Source organism: Lonchura striata, chromosome 3, assembly GCF_050655825.1.
Source record: "Lonchura striata isolate lonStrDom1 chromosome 3, ASM5065582v1, whole genome shotgun sequence".
Lineage (NCBI taxonomy): Eukaryota > Metazoa > Chordata > Aves > Passeriformes > Estrildidae > Lonchura > Lonchura striata.
Genome location: NC_140705.1, coordinates 81,279,152 through 81,297,624, shown reverse-complemented (window position 1 = coordinate 81,297,624; position 18,473 = coordinate 81,279,152). Strand labels below are relative to the sequence as shown.

General features: G+C 37.5%; 1 protein-coding gene across 3 annotated transcripts in view; it reads left to right on the top strand.

Annotated features, from left to right (window-relative positions):
* HEATR5B (HEAT repeat containing 5B) overlaps nucleotides 1-18,473 on the top strand; it is a 57,893-nt gene that overhangs the window by 11,731 nt on the left and 27,689 nt on the right. For all 3 annotated transcript variants that reach the window (XM_085576910.1, XM_085576911.1, XM_021528091.4), the window contains exons 8-21: nucleotides 387-636; nucleotides 2,095-2,250; nucleotides 3,607-3,857; nucleotides 4,305-4,416; nucleotides 5,620-5,772; nucleotides 6,061-6,160; nucleotides 6,544-6,653; nucleotides 7,555-7,718; nucleotides 9,770-9,945; nucleotides 11,186-11,291; nucleotides 12,667-12,857; nucleotides 14,376-14,535; nucleotides 16,714-16,903; nucleotides 17,483-17,652. In XM_085576910.1, the coding sequence (XP_085433036.1) occupies nucleotides 387-636; nucleotides 2,095-2,250; nucleotides 3,607-3,857; nucleotides 4,305-4,416; nucleotides 5,620-5,772; nucleotides 6,061-6,160; nucleotides 6,544-6,653; nucleotides 7,555-7,718; nucleotides 9,770-9,945; nucleotides 11,186-11,291; nucleotides 12,667-12,857; nucleotides 14,376-14,535; nucleotides 16,714-16,903; nucleotides 17,483-17,652 (2,289 nt within the window). The remainder of the gene's footprint in view (nucleotides 1-386; nucleotides 637-2,094; nucleotides 2,251-3,606; nucleotides 3,858-4,304; nucleotides 4,417-5,619; nucleotides 5,773-6,060; nucleotides 6,161-6,543; nucleotides 6,654-7,554; nucleotides 7,719-9,769; nucleotides 9,946-11,185; nucleotides 11,292-12,666; nucleotides 12,858-14,375; nucleotides 14,536-16,713; nucleotides 16,904-17,482; nucleotides 17,653-18,473) is intronic.

The window sequence follows — 18,473 nt, the reverse complement described above, 5'->3', positions numbered from 1 at the left end:
TTTTCTCAGCCTTTTTCAGGTGAACTTTGTGAATATTCCAGGTTTTCATTGTGAACTGGAACATGTTGATGTTGCTTTTATTTACATAGTGTTTTTAACTTTTTTAGTAAGAGGCACATTTAAAGCAATGAACTGGATTTTTTTGCTGTCATCCAAAGTGTATTTTATGCATCACAGTACAGGGGCTATTCTTGGTACTGGAGAAAGCTGGGTTTCAGCAGCAAAGATGTGGATAATGGATTAGTTTATGCTGAGTAACCTCATTAGGTTAGAGTTGCTTATTGCTAACTGGTGTTGCTATTATTATGTGCTATGCTCGAGTCTGGCTGTAGTTTCACAGTCTTTTGGTTCTGTTTTAATCTGTTGTGTGACTTCTGGGTCTGCAGGCCTACGTTGTCTTCGTTACAACACTGGGAGGGCAGTGGCTGGAGCGCAACTTTGCCACGTTTCTGTCCCATGTTCTTGATCTGGTCTCCCATCCTCGTGCAACTCAGACCCACGTGGAGGCTGTTTACTCTCGAAGATGTGTGTCCTTTATCCTGAGAGCAACTGTGGGCAGCTTACTGGGGGAGAAAGCACAGATTGCAGCTGCCAAAGAAATATGTCAAGCTATCGGTAAACAAATGAAGGCAGTGGGTGAGAACCATTTTTCTTCATTCAAGACCACTTGAAAGTTACTGTCATATAACCGAGGCAGCCATTTTTCAGCTTTCTTCTACTGTGAGGAGTAATTTTGTTCTTAGGGGAAGTGATAGTTCATCTGCTTTCTGTTTCAAATGTTCAAAGGTTGAGTTCTGCTTCAAAAGTGATAGCGTGATACTGGCTTGTTATCCCAGATAAGCAAATGCATTGTCAAAAGCCTAGAATGGAAGTGGAGATGAAAACTATGCATTTCTCATCTATCTTGGGATAGGTTGTACTGAAAGTCATGCACCTGTCGGTCAAGATCTTGTAGATCCCTGTGTCTCCCCTGCTAATATCCATACTAATATCCAATTGGATTTTGTGATAAAAATGATGTAATCTGAAGAATACAACCCCTTTGCAAAACTTTGCAGAATATGGAATCACTAACAAAACTCTCTTGGCATCTGTTTCTTACGAAAGGAAGTAGCTCAAGCTGGAGATTTAAAAGAGTAAATTGGAAATACTCATCATTTTATTTACCAAATCTTTCTTTTCTGCTGACATCTAATTGGAGTTTAAAACAATGTTTAACAAATGGAAATTAATTTGATTTAGAAACTTTTGCAGATTCTTCTCCTAACAATTTTTTTATGGGGTAGGCATGGAACTTTAAAAGTTTCTTCATTACCGTAAGTACTACTTCAAGGAAAACAAATGTATTGAAAATGCTGCTTCTGAGAGTAAACAGTTGCAGAAAATGGTCCTCCTACCACCTTGTCAAAGTTGCAGGAAATTCAGTTGTGTATTTGCATAGTTTGAAGTTCTTCCATATTTTTGAGGATTTCTCATGAATGTGATGAAAAATGGGAAGGGTTTTTACTTGATAATAATTGCTTCCCTTCATTTAGACCATTCTCTAAATTTTTTCTGTAGTAGATGCACCAACATTAAGGTGGTACTGAAGTCCCTTTTTGAAGAGATATTTGCTGCTTCTGGGATATTTTGTAGGAGAGCATACTGTGGGATAAGGAACTCAATTGGATACCACTGAGATGATTAAAAATTGTGATCATTTATTTACTAGAGATCTCTTTTTTAGTTTCACTGAACATACATGCATGTAAATTTGTATGCAGAAGCTAGATATGTCAAGAGTGTATATTTTGTTACCATGTATAGATACACACATACAGTTACACTGTTTGTCCTACCTCTTAGTGCTCTGCTATCCATAGTAACTGCTGGGCATCTTTTTTTATGGTCTTTGGACAACTGTGTTTGGCTGATAGCTATAAAACTCTTTCCCTGCTGAATGTGTTCATTTTGTTAGTTCTCACTATGACCAGACTTGTGGTTTTGTTTTAATGTAGGATTGATGTCAAAATGAAACTCACTTTCTGTCCTGTGAATGCTCAAGTGGGATTCTAATGGTAGTTAAGCAAGACACTCTTGTTTTCTTTTCTGCAGAAGCAGTAGTGAATGATGCTAACAGTGAAAATAAATCAGGAGCTGCTGATGTAGCTGCAAGCCAGCATGTAATGGTGTGTGCTCTCCAGGAACTGGGTAGTCTGGTTCAGAGTCTGAATGCCACTGCATCTCCTCTTATTCAAGAACCCTCTACTGGTATGCACATAAATGGAAATAGATTAAGTGAGGCATTTGAGTAATGAATATGAAATATCATTAAATCTAGTTTAATAAATGAATATGAAAGAAATAAATCTATAAAATTGGTACTTCCTGTAGTACTCCAGATAACTACATTTGTCCACCTCATTGTGTCTATTACCCTAACTTTAGTTCGAGTTTGACCAAATGTTAAACAGCTGTTTGGATTGGAGTCTTTCTGGAGATCTTTCTAAGGGTGAGTGAGGTGCTGATTTTAGGTATTGGTTTGTTTACAATAATAGTTTTATAGGAAATGCATTGTTTTGCTATGTAAGGTCAGAAATACTTGCACCTGGAAAACATTGCCTTTAAATACCAAATTTCTGGGGGAAGGCAAAAGTATTTTGTTGAGATGAAGCTATTGGTAGGCCCCTTTTAAAGAAGTTGCTTAGGTTTTATGTGGGATTTTCTCCTTGTTTGTTTCAATATCTGAATACACATTTATTCTGTACTGGTACAGCTTTATGTTTTTTGAGTTTGTGGTGACCTAAGTTTTTTCCACGAGCTTCTTCAGACATTTCATCATATAGATTATTGTCTTGTTGCATATGACATTGTTCCCATACTGATTTTATGCCAGCTTTGGAGTAGAGAAGACTGCTCATATTTATTCTCTCTGGCAGCTGTGTCCCATAAGGTCAGAGGGGACTGTAGTTCGGTATTATTTCTGTTAGCTGCCATGAACTCAGCAGGTAGAAGTTGTTCAATAGCTCCAGAGAAAACAAGCAGCACTGGGGGCTTTGAAGTAGAATTTTGCCAAGATTTGGACTAAAGAAGGTGGTGATGGGGAGACAAATTGGAGTGAAGAGTGCAGTTAGAAAGTGGGATTAGGTAGGTATAGAAGTTTGGAGAGTGTAGAAGGATGTAAACTTGTTGCAGGGGGAGCAGCACCATGTCAAAAGCAGACTACAGCTGTCAGTGGCATCCATAGCTGTGTGAAGCAAGCCCACACTGTTACTGTTGCTGTTATTGGCAATCTGTGAAATACTATGGGAATTGTCTCATCCGGTGCCTGTTCTCTTATATAGCACTGCTGCTTCTTTTCAGTGTTCAAGTAGTAGGAATCAGTGCTGTGGCTCTGATGGCTCAACCTTTGCTGACAAAACCTGATGAGGAACAGCATAATGCTAGTAACAAGTACCATCTTTCCTGAAAAGGCAAAGTCAGCAAATTCAAGTTCTTTAACTCTTTCTTAACTTTCACATTGGCTCACTGGTATTGATTCAGTTTACTCATCTATGTATATTAAAAAGCATGTGTATATTAAAAAGTGCATCATAAGTTAAAGACTGCAACCTCTCGTTTCTGTAGGTCTGTTGGAGACAGTAACTTCAGTTCTTCTTCATCCCAGCATGGCTGCTCGACTGGCTGCTGCCTGGTGCTTGCGGTGTGTAGCTGTGGCATTGCCCTTTCAGTTGACTCCATTTTTAGACAGATGTGCAGAAAGGCTCAACAATCTGAAGACCTCCCCTGAAGCTGTTAGTGGCTACAGTTTTGCAATGGCTGCTTTGTTAGGTGGTGTGCATCAGTGTCCTCTAGGCATTCCTCATGCCAAAGGAAAGGTGAGATAGTGAGTGTTTAATCTCTGAGTGTACTAAAAAATACCTTTTTATGTACAAGTAATAGCTTTGCAAAATTAGTGGCATGCTAATGAGTTTCATTATTGAAATTGAGCTTGTACCTTGTGCAAGAGCAGTGGCCAGAGCACATGCTTTTAGAATCTCAGTTGTAATATTTAATAGCTCTTTTCCTGTCTTTCTCTTTCAAATTTGCTGAGGAGAAATTGAAATATTGAAAAATTGCTGAAATAATTGCTGAAGAGAATGTTACTGGCTGTGTTATACGAAAAACAGTAATCGGCATGAAATATAATCTGCATTCATTCTTTATGGAAGGTCAATTTAAATGAGTTGAGCACATCTTTAGTCTGTAAGAGTGAACAAGTACAAGTAGCTTGCAGTGGCTTAATTTATGTTTCTAAAACCCCCTGTGTTTTGCTGCTGGTGCAGATGGTGGTCAGTATTGCTGAGGATCTGTTACGAACTGCTGCACAGAACAGCAGGCTCTCTCTGCAGCGGACTCAAGCTGGATGGCTTTTACTTGGAGCACTTATGACTTTAGGTTTGTAAAAATGGTTTGATTTTTGTTTTTATTTTAAAGCTTGTCCAACACTTCTGATTATCCATTCTGCAAATGGTCTTTACACATAATGGGCTCATTATCCAGCACAAGAGTGTTTATACAGTGGAAGCAGAGTGTAAGTGTACTTCAGCATCCTTGTGCTGGGGAGAAGTGAAATACTAGTACTTATCTAAGGTGAAGTATGGTAGAAGGCATTGTACCTTAAAAAAAGTTTCTCTTCTGTTTTTAGAAACCCAGCCTTTAGTCATTCTCTGAAAGGGCAAAATTACCCATACCCATACCCTTCCTTCCTTAATAATGGTGCAGAAGAAATGGGCAGTAAGTGAAACCCAGTGAGCATTCCAACAAGTTGCATGTGTGTCTCTAGATCAGCAACAGCACTGCGTAGAAGTGTTGTCAGTTTAAAAGCCCTTTGGTTTTATTTTAAAAAAAGCTAGCCTAATGTTTGTATGTGCCATTACAGAAGTATCACAAGATGCATTTTCAGAGGTTATAAGTATACTCTTGAATTGTGCAGCAGTGTTGTTCTTTGCTGTTTTGAATTCCTTTTGTACAGGAAAATATTATAAAGTTCTGATGCATTTTGCAATACTTTGATCTCTCATCAAATACAATTTTATGTTTCATCTCATTTCTCTAAATTGTTTCTTTTAACAATTTATTGTCATGTTTTTCTAACAGTGTTTTCCTATTGTGGTTGTCCTCCAATATATTTTTAATGTACTTGCACTGGATCTTTTTCAGAACTTTCAAAAAAACTTTGACTGTTAAACTAGTTTACATAATCAATAACTATCAGTTGCTTTTCTGTTTATTTTATGGACAGGGTCAAGTAGGCTAAAGAACCTGCCTTTAAAATTAATATTAAAAATTAGAAGGCAGAATAAAAAGATAGTAAAAAACAGCTTACCATCATTCTGTATGACATGACAGTGGGTAGAGTAGTCAATTTCCTATTTTAGGAGTGATACGCACAAGCAGATGTAATGTATAGTACTTACTTGCCACACTTTCAACTTAGGAATGAGAAAGAATTTCATTTGGTTTTCATTGTTCCAAGTAGGGCAGAAAGGAAGAGAAGTGAAATAACATAAAAATAGTTTGAAGAGCAGAAGCCTTCACAGCAGATTTTTCACACTTAAGTACACATTTTTATTATACTGTCACTTTTTTTTTCCTTAGGTCCTTCTGTTGTCCGGTATCATCTGCCTAAGATGTTGCTGCTATGGCGAAATGTGTTTCCACGTTCTCTGAAGGAGCTGGAAGCAGAGAAGGCAAGAGGAGATTCATTCACCTGGCAAGTAACACTGGAAGGCCGTGCTGGAGCTCTGTGTGGTAAGAAATTCAGACTTTGAGATTATACCTGCACAGTAAACCAAAATGTGATCCCAAGTATTGTAGAGAGAACTCCTGTAACTTCCCCTCTTTCTTAGAAAATGAGTAAAATGTGTCAGATTTTCATCAGTATGTCCTGGTTTTGGCATACAATTTTATGAACAGATACAGTCTTTGAATAAACGTTTTGAATTGCTGCTCTTTTGACATTCTCAGAATTTGTATCTTGTTTATGTCCTATATTTGTTTGTTTCAGTGCCAGTTTAATTTAAACTGTTTTGTTATTAGCTATGAGAAGCTTTGTTGCTCACTGTCCCGAGATCCTAACTGAGGATGTGATCAGGAAACTGATGACACCCATAGAGTGTGCCATGACAATGATGTCGCAGTAAGTACGCAATTTCTGCTCTTTATTCACTTTTGTCTTTTCCTGGTCTTGAAATACTAGAACTAATTTGGAGTTGGGTTTTGTGGTTTGTTGTCTGCCCCTTCTCCCTGCCTCACCTGTAATTAAAATAGGACTTCTGAGGAAGTGCATGTCACCAATTTATGGCAGCATATGTTGTGGGTTTGTTGAGTTTGTAATTAAATTTTTCTCTGTACAATTACTTTTGAAAATGTATTGTTAAGTAAATAATGTTGTTCAGAGTAGTTGTCTGAACACTGTTTTCTTGCTTGCCTAGAGTTATAGCCTGTGAAAAGAAATCTGAACATGCTCTCTTCTGTAACTGCAACATTTGTGGTTTCTCTTTTTCATTTTTAATTCTATAGCATTCCATCAGTAATTAAAGCCCATGGAGCTCATCTCAAAGCCAGTGCAGCTATGGTTCGTTTAAGACTTTATGATATATTGGCTTTATTGCCTCCAAAGACATATGAAGGTACATAAATTATTAACAGTTTTTGTTAAAGTAAAATTATACTTGGTACTTGTGATGCATATCTCTGAAGCAGCTGTAAAAGACAAAATACAATTCTAGGAATCTCCATGAATTTTGTACTATATTACTCATCTTCTGTATGTCATCTTGACAGTATAACTACAGAGTATGAGTATTGCAAAGCATTCATAGAGTAACACTTGGAGTATAGCAGTTATGGTTCCCTTTGTAGGATTGAGAGGTATGGAGATCATGGTCTGAAAGCATATAATAGTTTTTTAAGTCATTATTACTTAAAAGATAGAGAACTTTCTTAGTATACTGAAAACCAGATGTGCCAATGGAGGTTTAGTTTTTGTTGCATTAGGGGTTTTTTATTTGTTTTCTTTGGTTGTTTTCCTTTTTAAACCTGATTTGATCTATTACACAGATCTGCTATTAGTAAATTGCCAACCACTGTCATACAGTATGACAAGATTAACTTTTTGGATTTCTTTAGTTTTTTTGTTAATTCATTATGGCTAAATGATCATGTGGCTGAACAGGTTTTTTTTCTACATTGGCATTGTCCTGTAAGGATGGCCCAATCTGTTGTTTAGAACAGGACACAATTCTGAGTAATGTGCTCTAGTAGACCCTGCTTGAGCAGAAGGTGGGACTAGATGACCTCCAGTGGTTTCCAGTCTTACCTATTATTTAGATGTTTGGGTACCCATGATTTGGGAATTGGGAGCCTACAGTTCCATTTGAAGCCTTGCTCTCAACTCTAGTATTGTCAGGTTTACTTCTTTGTTAGCTACTTCTAGAATGGAAGTAATGGCACATTTATAACTTCTGATCACTAGGTGAAATGTTTTGGCTAAGAAGCAGCAATAATTCTTTTTAATGTCTGTCTTTCTAGGATCATTTAATGCGCTTCTTCGAGAGCTGGTAGCAGAATTTACTTTGACAGACAACTCTGCTAATACAACCACATCACTCCTAAGGTCTCTTTGTCATTATGATGATAGTGTTCTGCTTGGTTCTTGGCTGCAGGAAACAGATCATAAGTCAATTGAAGATCAGGTAACAAAAAAGCTGGAAGAACGAATTATCTGCCCTGTCTGTGTGATGTGTGTGTGATGAGGCCTTCTAAAACTGCAGCTTCATACCTTGTTTTTAGTCTTATTTCAGAGCTTTTTTAGATGTAAGTGCTTCCATCCACAGGGTACTGTTTTGATTAAAAACCACATACAGCTGAGATATAAATTGCATAATGCTACTCATAGGGTTGTGCTTAATGAGCCTCATTTCTTTAAAAAAAAAACCCTAACTCAGTCTCTTCCCATCCGCCAATCTTCCTAGCCTAGAAATCGTTCTCATATAGATTCTTTTGAACTGGGAGAAATATAGGTTCCACTTAACATGTTTTATAATGAAACTGCTGTCAAAATATCAATATTGCGAATGGTATTATAGCAAAACAAGATTTAACTGGTTTTATAGGTGTAGTAAGAAATCTTGTATTTAATTTGAAAGTATTGACACAATGTTGTTGGCTGAAAACTCTCCTTCTGTAACAGCCATCTAGTAATGGAAGTGTTTCTCAGAAGGTTTCATTGGAGCAGATCCAAAAGCCAAGACTGATACCAAGCAAAGCTGCTTCTGAGCCAAGATCAGCATGTCAAAGCAAAAAAGAGTTTTACAAACTTCCATTGTTGTGGAGGACATAGTAGACTTCCAGTGAATTCTTCAGTCCACAGAGCTTTTTCACTTCCTCCTGCCCCCCACTTTTTTTTTTTTTTTTTTTTTCACTTCCTGCCTGTAAAACAATGGTGCTCCTGGTAAGTGGAGATCTGTAGCCTGTCACAGGACACTGGCAGTGTGTGCTCACAGCCCAGAAAGCCACTGGAATCCTGGGCTGCATCAAAAGCAGTGTGGCCAGCAGGATAAAGGAGGTGGTTCTGCCCCTCTGGTCTTGTGTCCCCAACATAAGAAGGACGTGGAACTGTTGGGAGCAAGTCCAGATGAGGGACACAAAGATGATAAGAGGACTGGAGCACCTCCCCTGTGAAGATGGGCTGAGAGAGTTGGGGCTGTTCATCCTAGAGAAGAGAAGTTGCACTGAGACCTTACAGCAACTTTCCAGTATCTGAAAGGGGCCTACAGGGAAGCTGGATGGGGACTCTTCATCCAGAGCTGTAGTGATAGGACAGGGGGTAACAGGCACTGAAAGGGGGAATTTAGGTTCGATATTAGGAAGAAATTTTTCACTGTCAGAGTGGTGAGACACACGGAATGATTGCCATGGGAGGTTTTGGATGCCCCAACCCTGTCAGTGTTCAAAGCCAGGTTTGGTAAGGCCTTGAGCAACCTATTCTAGTGGAAGATGTCCCTGCCTATGGCAGGGGAGTGTTGGGGCTAGATGATCTTTAGGATCCATTCCAGCCCCTAATTTTCTATCATTCTGTGATTCTGTTGTGCTTAGTCAGGTTTTATTTTTTAGTGATATAGAGGTGTCAACAAACCATACAGTGTTTTCTGGCCTTCTAGGAAGAATACATACCTACTAGACTCTAATTTTGTTTCACAATTAAATAATTGATAGGAATGTAGAATTTTATTCAGAGAAAATAGATGATTGTTTAATAGTGTTTCATGAAAGAATGATGGTTATGAAGTATTTTCTTGATGATAGGAGAGTTTGTAATTTTAGTAGTGTTTCTAATTCTTTCTGTGTAGGGCATAATTATAGCCAAAGCTGAACAGAGCTGTACTGTAACTCTGTGCTTAGGGAGTGACTGAATTACCTTATTTGTAAAATAGTACTTCATATTCAATGGTTCAGAAGCTTTTATTAGTGCCAGAATTAATCTGATTTTCTCTTAATTTTCATCTCGTAATACCAGAAGTGATAGTTTGTGTATTTATCTAGCTATTAATGGTTGTGACTCTTCAGAATTCAGCTGACCCTCTAAATGCTGATGTGTATGCATGAGGACACTGCACTTGTATTCATATGTTTGTAAGCTACTCCGTTGTTTTAACTACTGCAGATGTGTTTTGGTTATCTCTAGTTCCAAATTTTATGTGCAATGGTATATTCAGAGGTATTCATGTTGTGTGGAATTTTGCAGCTTCAGCCAAACAGTGCATCTGGAAGCGGTGCTCTGGAGCACGATCCCTCTTCTATTTATTTGCGCATCCCTGCTGGTGAAGCTGTACCTGGTCCGCTTCCTTTAGGAGTATCTGTCATTGATGCATCTGTGGCTCTCTTTGGTGTGGTTTTTCCTCATGTCTCATACAAACATAGGTCAGTTTACATCAGTGTACAATTTCAGAACCTAATGCCTTATTTCTCTGGGTACTGTTATGTTGGGGATTTTTTTGTTTATTTGTTTGGTTGGTTGTTTTCCTGAAATTGCCTAAGGTATCAACTGCCTTTAAATGCAGAGTTCACTATTTTGATGTCCATTGTGTCTCAGGATTCCAGAATATGTGTAGTCACTTTAGAAATAAAGTGATTTCCTCAGTTTTATCTCTTGAAGATTAGTGTTCAAAGATGGAGACTAGATTCTTCTTTTTTCATTTTGTATTTAACAGTAGTAATATCTCTGCAACCAAAGTTTCCTGCAAAATTACCCATTGCAATTAACTTCAAATCAACCTTGAAAACAGCAGGGGCCTCCACTGAATTTCATTTGGCTGCCACAAGTAAGACGATTTATAGTCAGCAAGGAATTGTATGCACAATGAAAAAGAGGAAATGGAATTCAACGTATTTTCCTTTGTGTTTCACATTACCTCTGCAGAGTTATCAGTTGTCAGGACTAACTGTGTTACTCAGTTTAGGCAATTTGTCCCTGAGCACAAAGTGAAAACAGTTCCAAGAAGCATTTCAAAGTAAAATCAGCTTTTGATGCACATCTTCTGGGAGCAGTTTTTTCCTAGGGGCCAACTTCATTTTGTAGTAAGTGCAGGATAGACCTGAGATCAGCTTGCAGTAATTCACCTTGGTCTATACCTGTTGTTAATTGTGAAAAGATGTAGCTTGGGAACTGCTGAGTAATTAAGAATGCAGATTATTCATTGCACTCCTGGTTTTGGTATCTTCTAGGGAATGTTCCTCCTCCCAGTTATGTTTTCTGGGGAGGAGTGGGGGCAGGAATGGACATTAAATGGGAAAAACAATAGAAACAGAAAAACAAATATGAAGGGTAACACTTTTTTAAATGGTAGTGGAAAGACAGCATTTTTCCACTCTGGTCCTCATAGCTTTCTAGTTATACAGCCAAATGCACCTGAATATTCACTTCCTCTTGGTGATGTTTTCTTCGAAGGAATAGTAAATATTTATGGATGAACTAGAAGAACCAGCAAAGGGATGTTCAGAGTATTTATTACCTATAGTGAATGCCTTCTGCAGCCCCTGAAGCATAAGTTCTGCTACTGAACTTAAAAGGCCCTTTTGTAGTGTGTGGTTTTTACCAGCTGTGCTATAGTTTGCATTTTGAAAGGCTATCACTTAAATTATGTTCTTTCCTTTGTTTTAGATTACAGATGTTGGATCACTTTGCTGAATGTGTCAAGCAGGCTAAAGGTGTTCGCCAGCAAGCTGTGCAGCTTAATATCTTTACTGCTGTTCTTAGTGCCTTGAAGGTAGGACTTGTAAACTTGCAATGAAAGCCCAAGTTCATCAGTTTGCATTGAGTACAAAGAGCTGTTAGAAGAATGTTACTAAACTTAATCAAGAATTCAAAAATTTGAAAAGTCCAGAATTGAAATTCTTTCCGGATACTAGCTTGAGCTCTTGTCTGCATGTACAAGTACAGAGAACAGATGAGGCTAGTGACTGCATTCTACAGTCATCAGCATTCTATAGTATTCAGACTGTCTTTTCATCTTGAATCATGTGGTTTTATTTGCACTGGACTCACGGATTTAAGTACTTTGTCATAAATACTCAGAAAACCCCTCATCACAGAGTATTGTGCAGATGTGACTTGTGTAACTGAATACACAAATAGCTTTGGTTTTACATTATGGTTGCCTTATTGCACAGAATTCTAGGTGCTTATGCCCAGTCCTACTGACTGCAGCTACTGCTGTGTGCTCTCTATCTAGACTTGGAAATGCAACCTGATGCTATCAAGTCAGAAAGTAAGACAGCTAGTCACAAATAATGCCTGCCCAGTTAAGCTGTTACTGGAGCTCCATGTCTTTGGTTGACTGGCAAAATACATTGGCAAAACAGCACCTCAGTTCTTTGCATTGTTCTTAAAAACATGATCTACATTGCTTCAAGTTGAAATGTAGGTTTCGAGATAAATATCTGGAAGCTCCCATGCCAGGCCAAGTGGTCAAAAAATTGTCAAAATTGAGCTGAAGTGAGGACTTCAGAAAATGATGATCTAAGGTTGAGCCTTTGGCTTCTTGCTCCATAGTACATGAAGTGTTTTTATTTTACATGTGTTTAATTATTTCTCCCAGAGTAGAAGAAACTGCAAAAGCACTGCTTAGTGTTCGATAAAGTGTTCATATAAGAGGCTGTATAAATGTTTGGAAGGATGTGATTATAAAGAAAAAAATACTTTCATGTATCTATAATGTCTTCAATTTAAGTGATTCTTGTAGAAATGTGACTACTCTGTGGTTTTTGTATTAGATTTTTGCTGTTAAGACTTTTAAAGCTTCTTTTTTCCCCCTGAGGTGTCCTGTGTAAAGCTAGATCAGATTTGGTAGGACTAGGGTGCATGTAGGTAATGCATTTGATAAAAAAGACTGGTGCAATTTGTCTTCCTGTATGTGAAATAGGTAGAGTATTGGCAAACATCATGAGACCCAGAATGCTGGTGATTTTGAGTTTTAAATGTTTTCAACCGATGTGTTTTAGGATAAACTACCGAAAATCAAACAAAAGCAAAACCACGTAGTTTTCACTTGATGATCTCAAATGTATTTTCTTCCCCTTCATTGGGATGTTTGGATTCTTCTTCTTGTTCTTCTTTTTTCATTTTTTTTTTTTTTAATGTAGGGTTTAGCTGAGAATAAAAGCACATTAGGACCAGAAGAAGTCCGCAAATCTGCTTTGACACTTGTAATGGGTGCCCTTGATAATCCTAACCCTATTTTGAGATGTGCAGCAGGTGAAGCTCTTGGCAGAATGGCTCAAGTGGTTGGAGAAGCCTCTTTCATTGCTAGAATGGCTCAGTACAGTTTTGATAAGTAAGTTGATTTTAATTCAAAAAATTAAATAAAATCGCAATTTAATGTAGTTTGGAAGATTGCTTTTCTAAATGCCATATTCATTCTCGTCTTTCTTGCTTGATCCCTATGGTTACATTGATCTAAGAAACCTTTAAACAGATTCTTCTCTTTTGCATTTCTTTCATGTAAGAAATAAAAGCTGAGTTGTTAAACAGTCAGAATGTGAAATTATACTGGTGAACAGCTTTTGATGAGTTACCTGAAGGTGACTAAACTGTTTCAGATAGATAAGCACAGCTTACATTAGATATGTCTGTAATGTGAATTATGTAATAGTGGTTCTGTTTCACAGAAACATCCTCTTTACACATTGATTTAACTGATTTATTGGCCCATATTTTTTTCATATTCTGTTTGTCTTGGGTCTTTAGAAAGATGTCTGGTAGAAGCAACAAGACAGTGTGTTTCTCAATTTCTTGCTTAAGTTTAAGGCATCAGCATATTTCTGAATCAGAGTGCAGCTGCCTCAGGGCTGCAGCCCATGTTTTTTGCTGGGCCATGTGCATGCACATAGCCTCAGTACAGCTCTCTTACCTCTGAGTAATTACATTTTTCCAACCCTTTCATCTTGTAATAAAGTACATCATCCTTGCTTTCTTTAATTGTATTTCTACTACTGGGACTTTTCTTGGTTTCTTATCTAGATTAATTTGTAAATTGTCAATGGTTGTCATTCTGTTGACAGTCAAGTGATTTTTTTATATTTGAGATGTGCATTTACTTTGTTGTTCACTGATGGCCAAGAGCATGCATGTCTCTCATATACAGACAACTAGGGGAAAAAAAATCTTTGCCCTTATTAGGAAATCACTTCTTTTATCTCTCTTCCTCGCTCACTGAAGAGGCTTCTAATTGCCAAGTAATATATGTGACATGCATTCAAAAGCAGTATTGTGAAAAATACTCAATAAGTCAATGCATACAACTTCCTACAACCAGATCATTCAAAATGCTACTCTTTCTGTTTTAGTTTCATTTTAAAAGGCTTTCTATTAAAAAAATAGGCTCTATTGGAAAAGCCACAAAAATCAGCTGTAGAAGAAAACAGCTATATAAAAAACTGAATTTGCCAGTTTGTCATTTCTCAGTATGTTGTCATTTTTTTATTCTTGATTCCTTTTCACTGCAGTGGTTTTGGAATGATTATTTAAATTAGTCTGCTATGAAAAATTAGTCTGCTTGTAAAATCTGGATTCTTTTTCTGTATCCCTCAAAACTCTTCTTCATCTAAAAGGTCAAGTTCTGATTAGAAAAAGTAAAATTGTTATTGAAATACCTTTTTTTCCTCTTGTTTTATATGTAACCTGGATTAATAGCAACGTAAAGTAACTACATTGTTTTTGCTGTTGTTTAGGCTTCTCAAATTTTGTAAGATGGCTTGCAAAATTTCATTAGTCTTTTGCACTGTTGTGGTACTTCAAAGATTCTGTGTTACAAACTTAATGAAGTGATTTCTTTATATTTAAACATTGATAGATTAAAATCTGCTCGAGATGTTGTGTCAAGAACAGGCCATTCCTTGGCCCTGGGTTGTCTTCATCGGTACGTTGGTGGAATAGGTTCTGGACAGCATTTGAAAACTAGTGTCAGTATTCTCTTGGCTTTGGCACAAGATGGAACCTCTCCTGAAGTCCAGGTAAAAAAAAAAAAAAATCACCACAAAATTACTTAAAATGTTCAGGATGAAGGTTAGAAATTAAACTACCTGTTCAGATATTCTTTAGTAGATGTTGTCACATGCAAGATGTGTACCATGTACCAGGGAGCGTGAAGAAAGTAAATATTTTCTTATAAACTCCCAGAGTACAGAATCTCAATAGTACAGTGTAATTAAAATGTAACTCCATAGCTATTTAGGGAGTCACTTGGAAGTGGTCAGGTTAATTCAGAAGGATGTGTGTCTGCTTGCCAGCTGTGCCAGAGTGAGGCACTCTGGGCATATTCCAAACTGCCTTTAAAGCAGCATATGTCAGTATTGCCTTAGCTGCTTAAAAGGAAGCTTTTAATAGCTACCTGATGACTGAAATGTGATCACTTACTGGAATCTCAGGTGATGAGCAGTAGTTTCCTTTGTCAAGTAATTCCTGTGTATGTGAAACATACACAGGACATCATCTCTGCAGGGTTACATTATGAGCACAGAAATCTATTGCAAGATAAATTGCAGTTAGGGGGCAGAAGGGGAATCAATAGGAGCCAAATCTCAGATAGGGAGTGGTTTCTATCTACTGTGGACCAGAGATACGTGAAACCTCTTAAGAGGACGACTTAACTGCTAAAAGTTGCTGGTACAGTAGAAAGGGGACTAAACATACTGTTAAAAGACTAATGGTTTAGGAGAGTAGTGGCACTTTATACCCACCACCTGAGAAGCTGAATCCCCCAGTAACTGTAAAAAAAATCATACTTACACCTTGGTTTACTGTTAACTTGATAGAACATGTACTTGAGTACCTTCTTATTTCTTTTTCTCAGAGCAATTAAAAAAAAATCAAAGTAACAAGGTTTATCAGTTGGGAAAACAAGCCTAGTTTGGGGTTTTTTTTGGAGATAATGTTAAAAAAAAATCTATAAATACAATTTTAAGTCTCTTTTGAATGTTCTTAGTTTAAGGAAAGACAAAGTACAATTTGCATATGTAACCAGTTTCAAGTATGAGTGGGTAACTTGAGGCATAGAATTGTGCACCAGCAATTTCAAAAAGAAATTGGAAAGGTTAATGCCTTGTGAAAAAAAAAAAAGTATAAAGGGGAAGTCCAGGCTGAACTTGCATATCTAACTTACTTTTTGTTGAGAATAGAGCCACTGTGAAAAACTAAGCTTTTAAACCTAATCCCTCACTGGATCAGTGTGGTACAGAAAAACTGTATGGAAGTATGAATAGTAGAAGTTTACAGGAATGAAAGGATAAGCGGTAATGTGCTACCACAGGATTAGGACTGTAGAGGTAGATGATTGCTAGTGCTCATGGTTTTTTGATTGCATCAGCGGGGATTAAAAAGTAGCAATTTTAAAAGCTTATTCCTAAGAGTCTAGCTTTGTAATAGTAATACTCTTTTAACTTAGTCATGTGTTTAATGTGAGAAAATTCTGAAATAAGATTATTTAGTAGGGTGTTATGAAGAGATAGCTAATGCTTTCAGATCTGTCTGTGCAATTTATTTCCAATGAAACGTCAGTATCTGAAAGGACTGGCCTCTTGCCTGCTTCTTGCATTGACAGTTACAATAAATTACTTTGCTCTTTTGTTGTTTACTTACCTTCAACTGAAATAGGTCTATCTTTCACCATTTTTTCCCTCATCCTGACTTAACAACGCTGTTTGTTGCTCTTGTTGCTAATAAGAAAGTTAAAAAAATGCATGTGAACCTTTCAGCTTGTCATGAAAATCAGTTCCTACTGAAATATAAAAAATCATCTCTGCTAAGGGCTTTGAAAGCTGCCCATTTCAGACTCTGCCTCCAATTCTGTAGTGGAATGATTCTCTCTTTCTCCTGTCTCAAGTCAGTTTTCTTTTTTCTTTTTATTTTAAGTAGATGTGTTGTTTGTTCTTGTATTTTTCCTCTTTGAAGTGCTTAAGCATATTTCTTCTCAAATTCTTTGTCACCATGTTTCCTTTATACCCAAAACTGCTGATAACCAAAGAATATGTTAGATACATTTAAACTCTCAGGTCTGGGAAATTTGGAAACACTTCTGGAGTCAGAGTTGTGAATTAGAGTGCTTAAGAACAGAAACTAGTCTCCAACTACATAAAAAACTGTTTAATTTCCTGAATGCATTACTGAAAAACATTCCTTTGTGTTTTTGGTAGACCTGGTCTCTCCATTCACTTGCTTTGATAGTGGATTCTAGTGGGCCAATGTACCGTGGGTACGTGGAACCAACGCTCTCTCTTGTTCTCACCCTGCTCTTAACTGTCCCGCCATCGCACACAGAAGTACATCAGTGCTTGGGCAGGTGTCTTGGGGCTATAATAACTACTGTTGGGCCTGAGCTGCAAGGTTAGTGGGAATTTGAAGTGGAAAAAATAAAAATCTACCTTGTATAAAGATGATATTATAATCTTAAATGGAAGAATATAAGTTTTTGTTAGTTGCAGGTGGGGGAGTCAATGTTGGCTGTTTCAGTTACAGTCCTGCAAACAACCTCATTTTGATGCTCCTTATGACTTCTTGGGGCTTTTTTGACTGCAGTTGGAGATTTTTATAAAGAAGTTGCAGTGATGTATGGTGTTTTAGGTAATGGTAAATTTGCATGGTGAAAGACACTTTTAAAATCTAACTGCAGATAATTAACTGGTTTCATGACCTGGGAAGATAGTCTCACAATATTTCTGACTGGAGATTATTGATTCAGAATTTCATTGTACAGCATGTTATTTAACTGAGCTAAAAAAAGAGATACTGAAACATGCTGTAGTGTTTCTAATTTGCATGGCAAATCAGAAAAGTTGCATGTTAATCGGGGAACTATTTTTTGTGATATTGAAGCTTTAATAATTCTTGCTTCACAAAAGTTTAAAGCCTGCAGTTGTGATATAAAAGTTTTGCTGTGTTAAATATATCCTCTCACATGATTAGGTAACGGAGCTACGATTTCAACAATCCGTTCTTCCTGTTTGGTGGGATGTGCAATCACACAAGACCATTCAGACTCACTTGTTCAGGCAGCTGCTATATCCTGCCTTCAGCAGCTTCATATGTTTGCACCACGGCATGTCAACCTGTCCAGTCTGGTTCCCAGTCTTTGTGTGAGTATCAAATGCATCCTTTTTGGTCCTCCAAGTTTTATGCATGTGCTTAGCAGAGGACAGGGCAAATATTTAGCAAGATGTCAAGGATAGCCATATATAATAAGCAGGTTATATTTGTAAAAACACCAGAGTCCCCAAGACATTTTACCTATTTTCAGAATGCTGCCCAAACTGAAGTCAGAGGGGTTGATTCTCTTTCACCCTCAATAGTGTAAGATAGCAAGCATTTATGAATAATATGACTAAGTAAAAAAGATGCTGAAATGCTCTGTTTGCTCCAACTAATTGCGTGCAAAGAGGGGAGTGAGTTGGGGAAAGATTTTGGATTGCCACTGTCAGCATATTAGGGGCTATCATACAAATTCTTGTGCTGCTGCTGTTAATGTTGGCACCTTCTTTCGTTAGTATCTTGTCAACAAGTCTTGGCTTAAGCCTGAATGTAAGGCAAAGACTTGAACCCAAAACATACCAAATATTAATATAAGAGGAAAGGTGGTGTGGGTGTGGTTTTGGTGTAGGTTGGTGGGTTTTTTTAATAATTACTATTGTAAAAGTTTTTTGTAGAGGGTTCAGTAGTCCAATACTGAGAAATTTGAAAAGCTTCTCTGTTATGTCTGTTAGATGTTTTGCAAAGTTGTTTATGACAATCTTTGCAGCGCTGATGACTCAGTGTTACCTGAAGGAATGCAATCCTATTATGTCAACACTGGAGCTTTTTCTTAGCATGCCATCCAGATTTTCCCTAGGGCATCCTCTCATGATTAGGTACTTCTCCTCAGCCCTGTGCACACCCAAGTCCCACCCTGCCCCAAGCACTC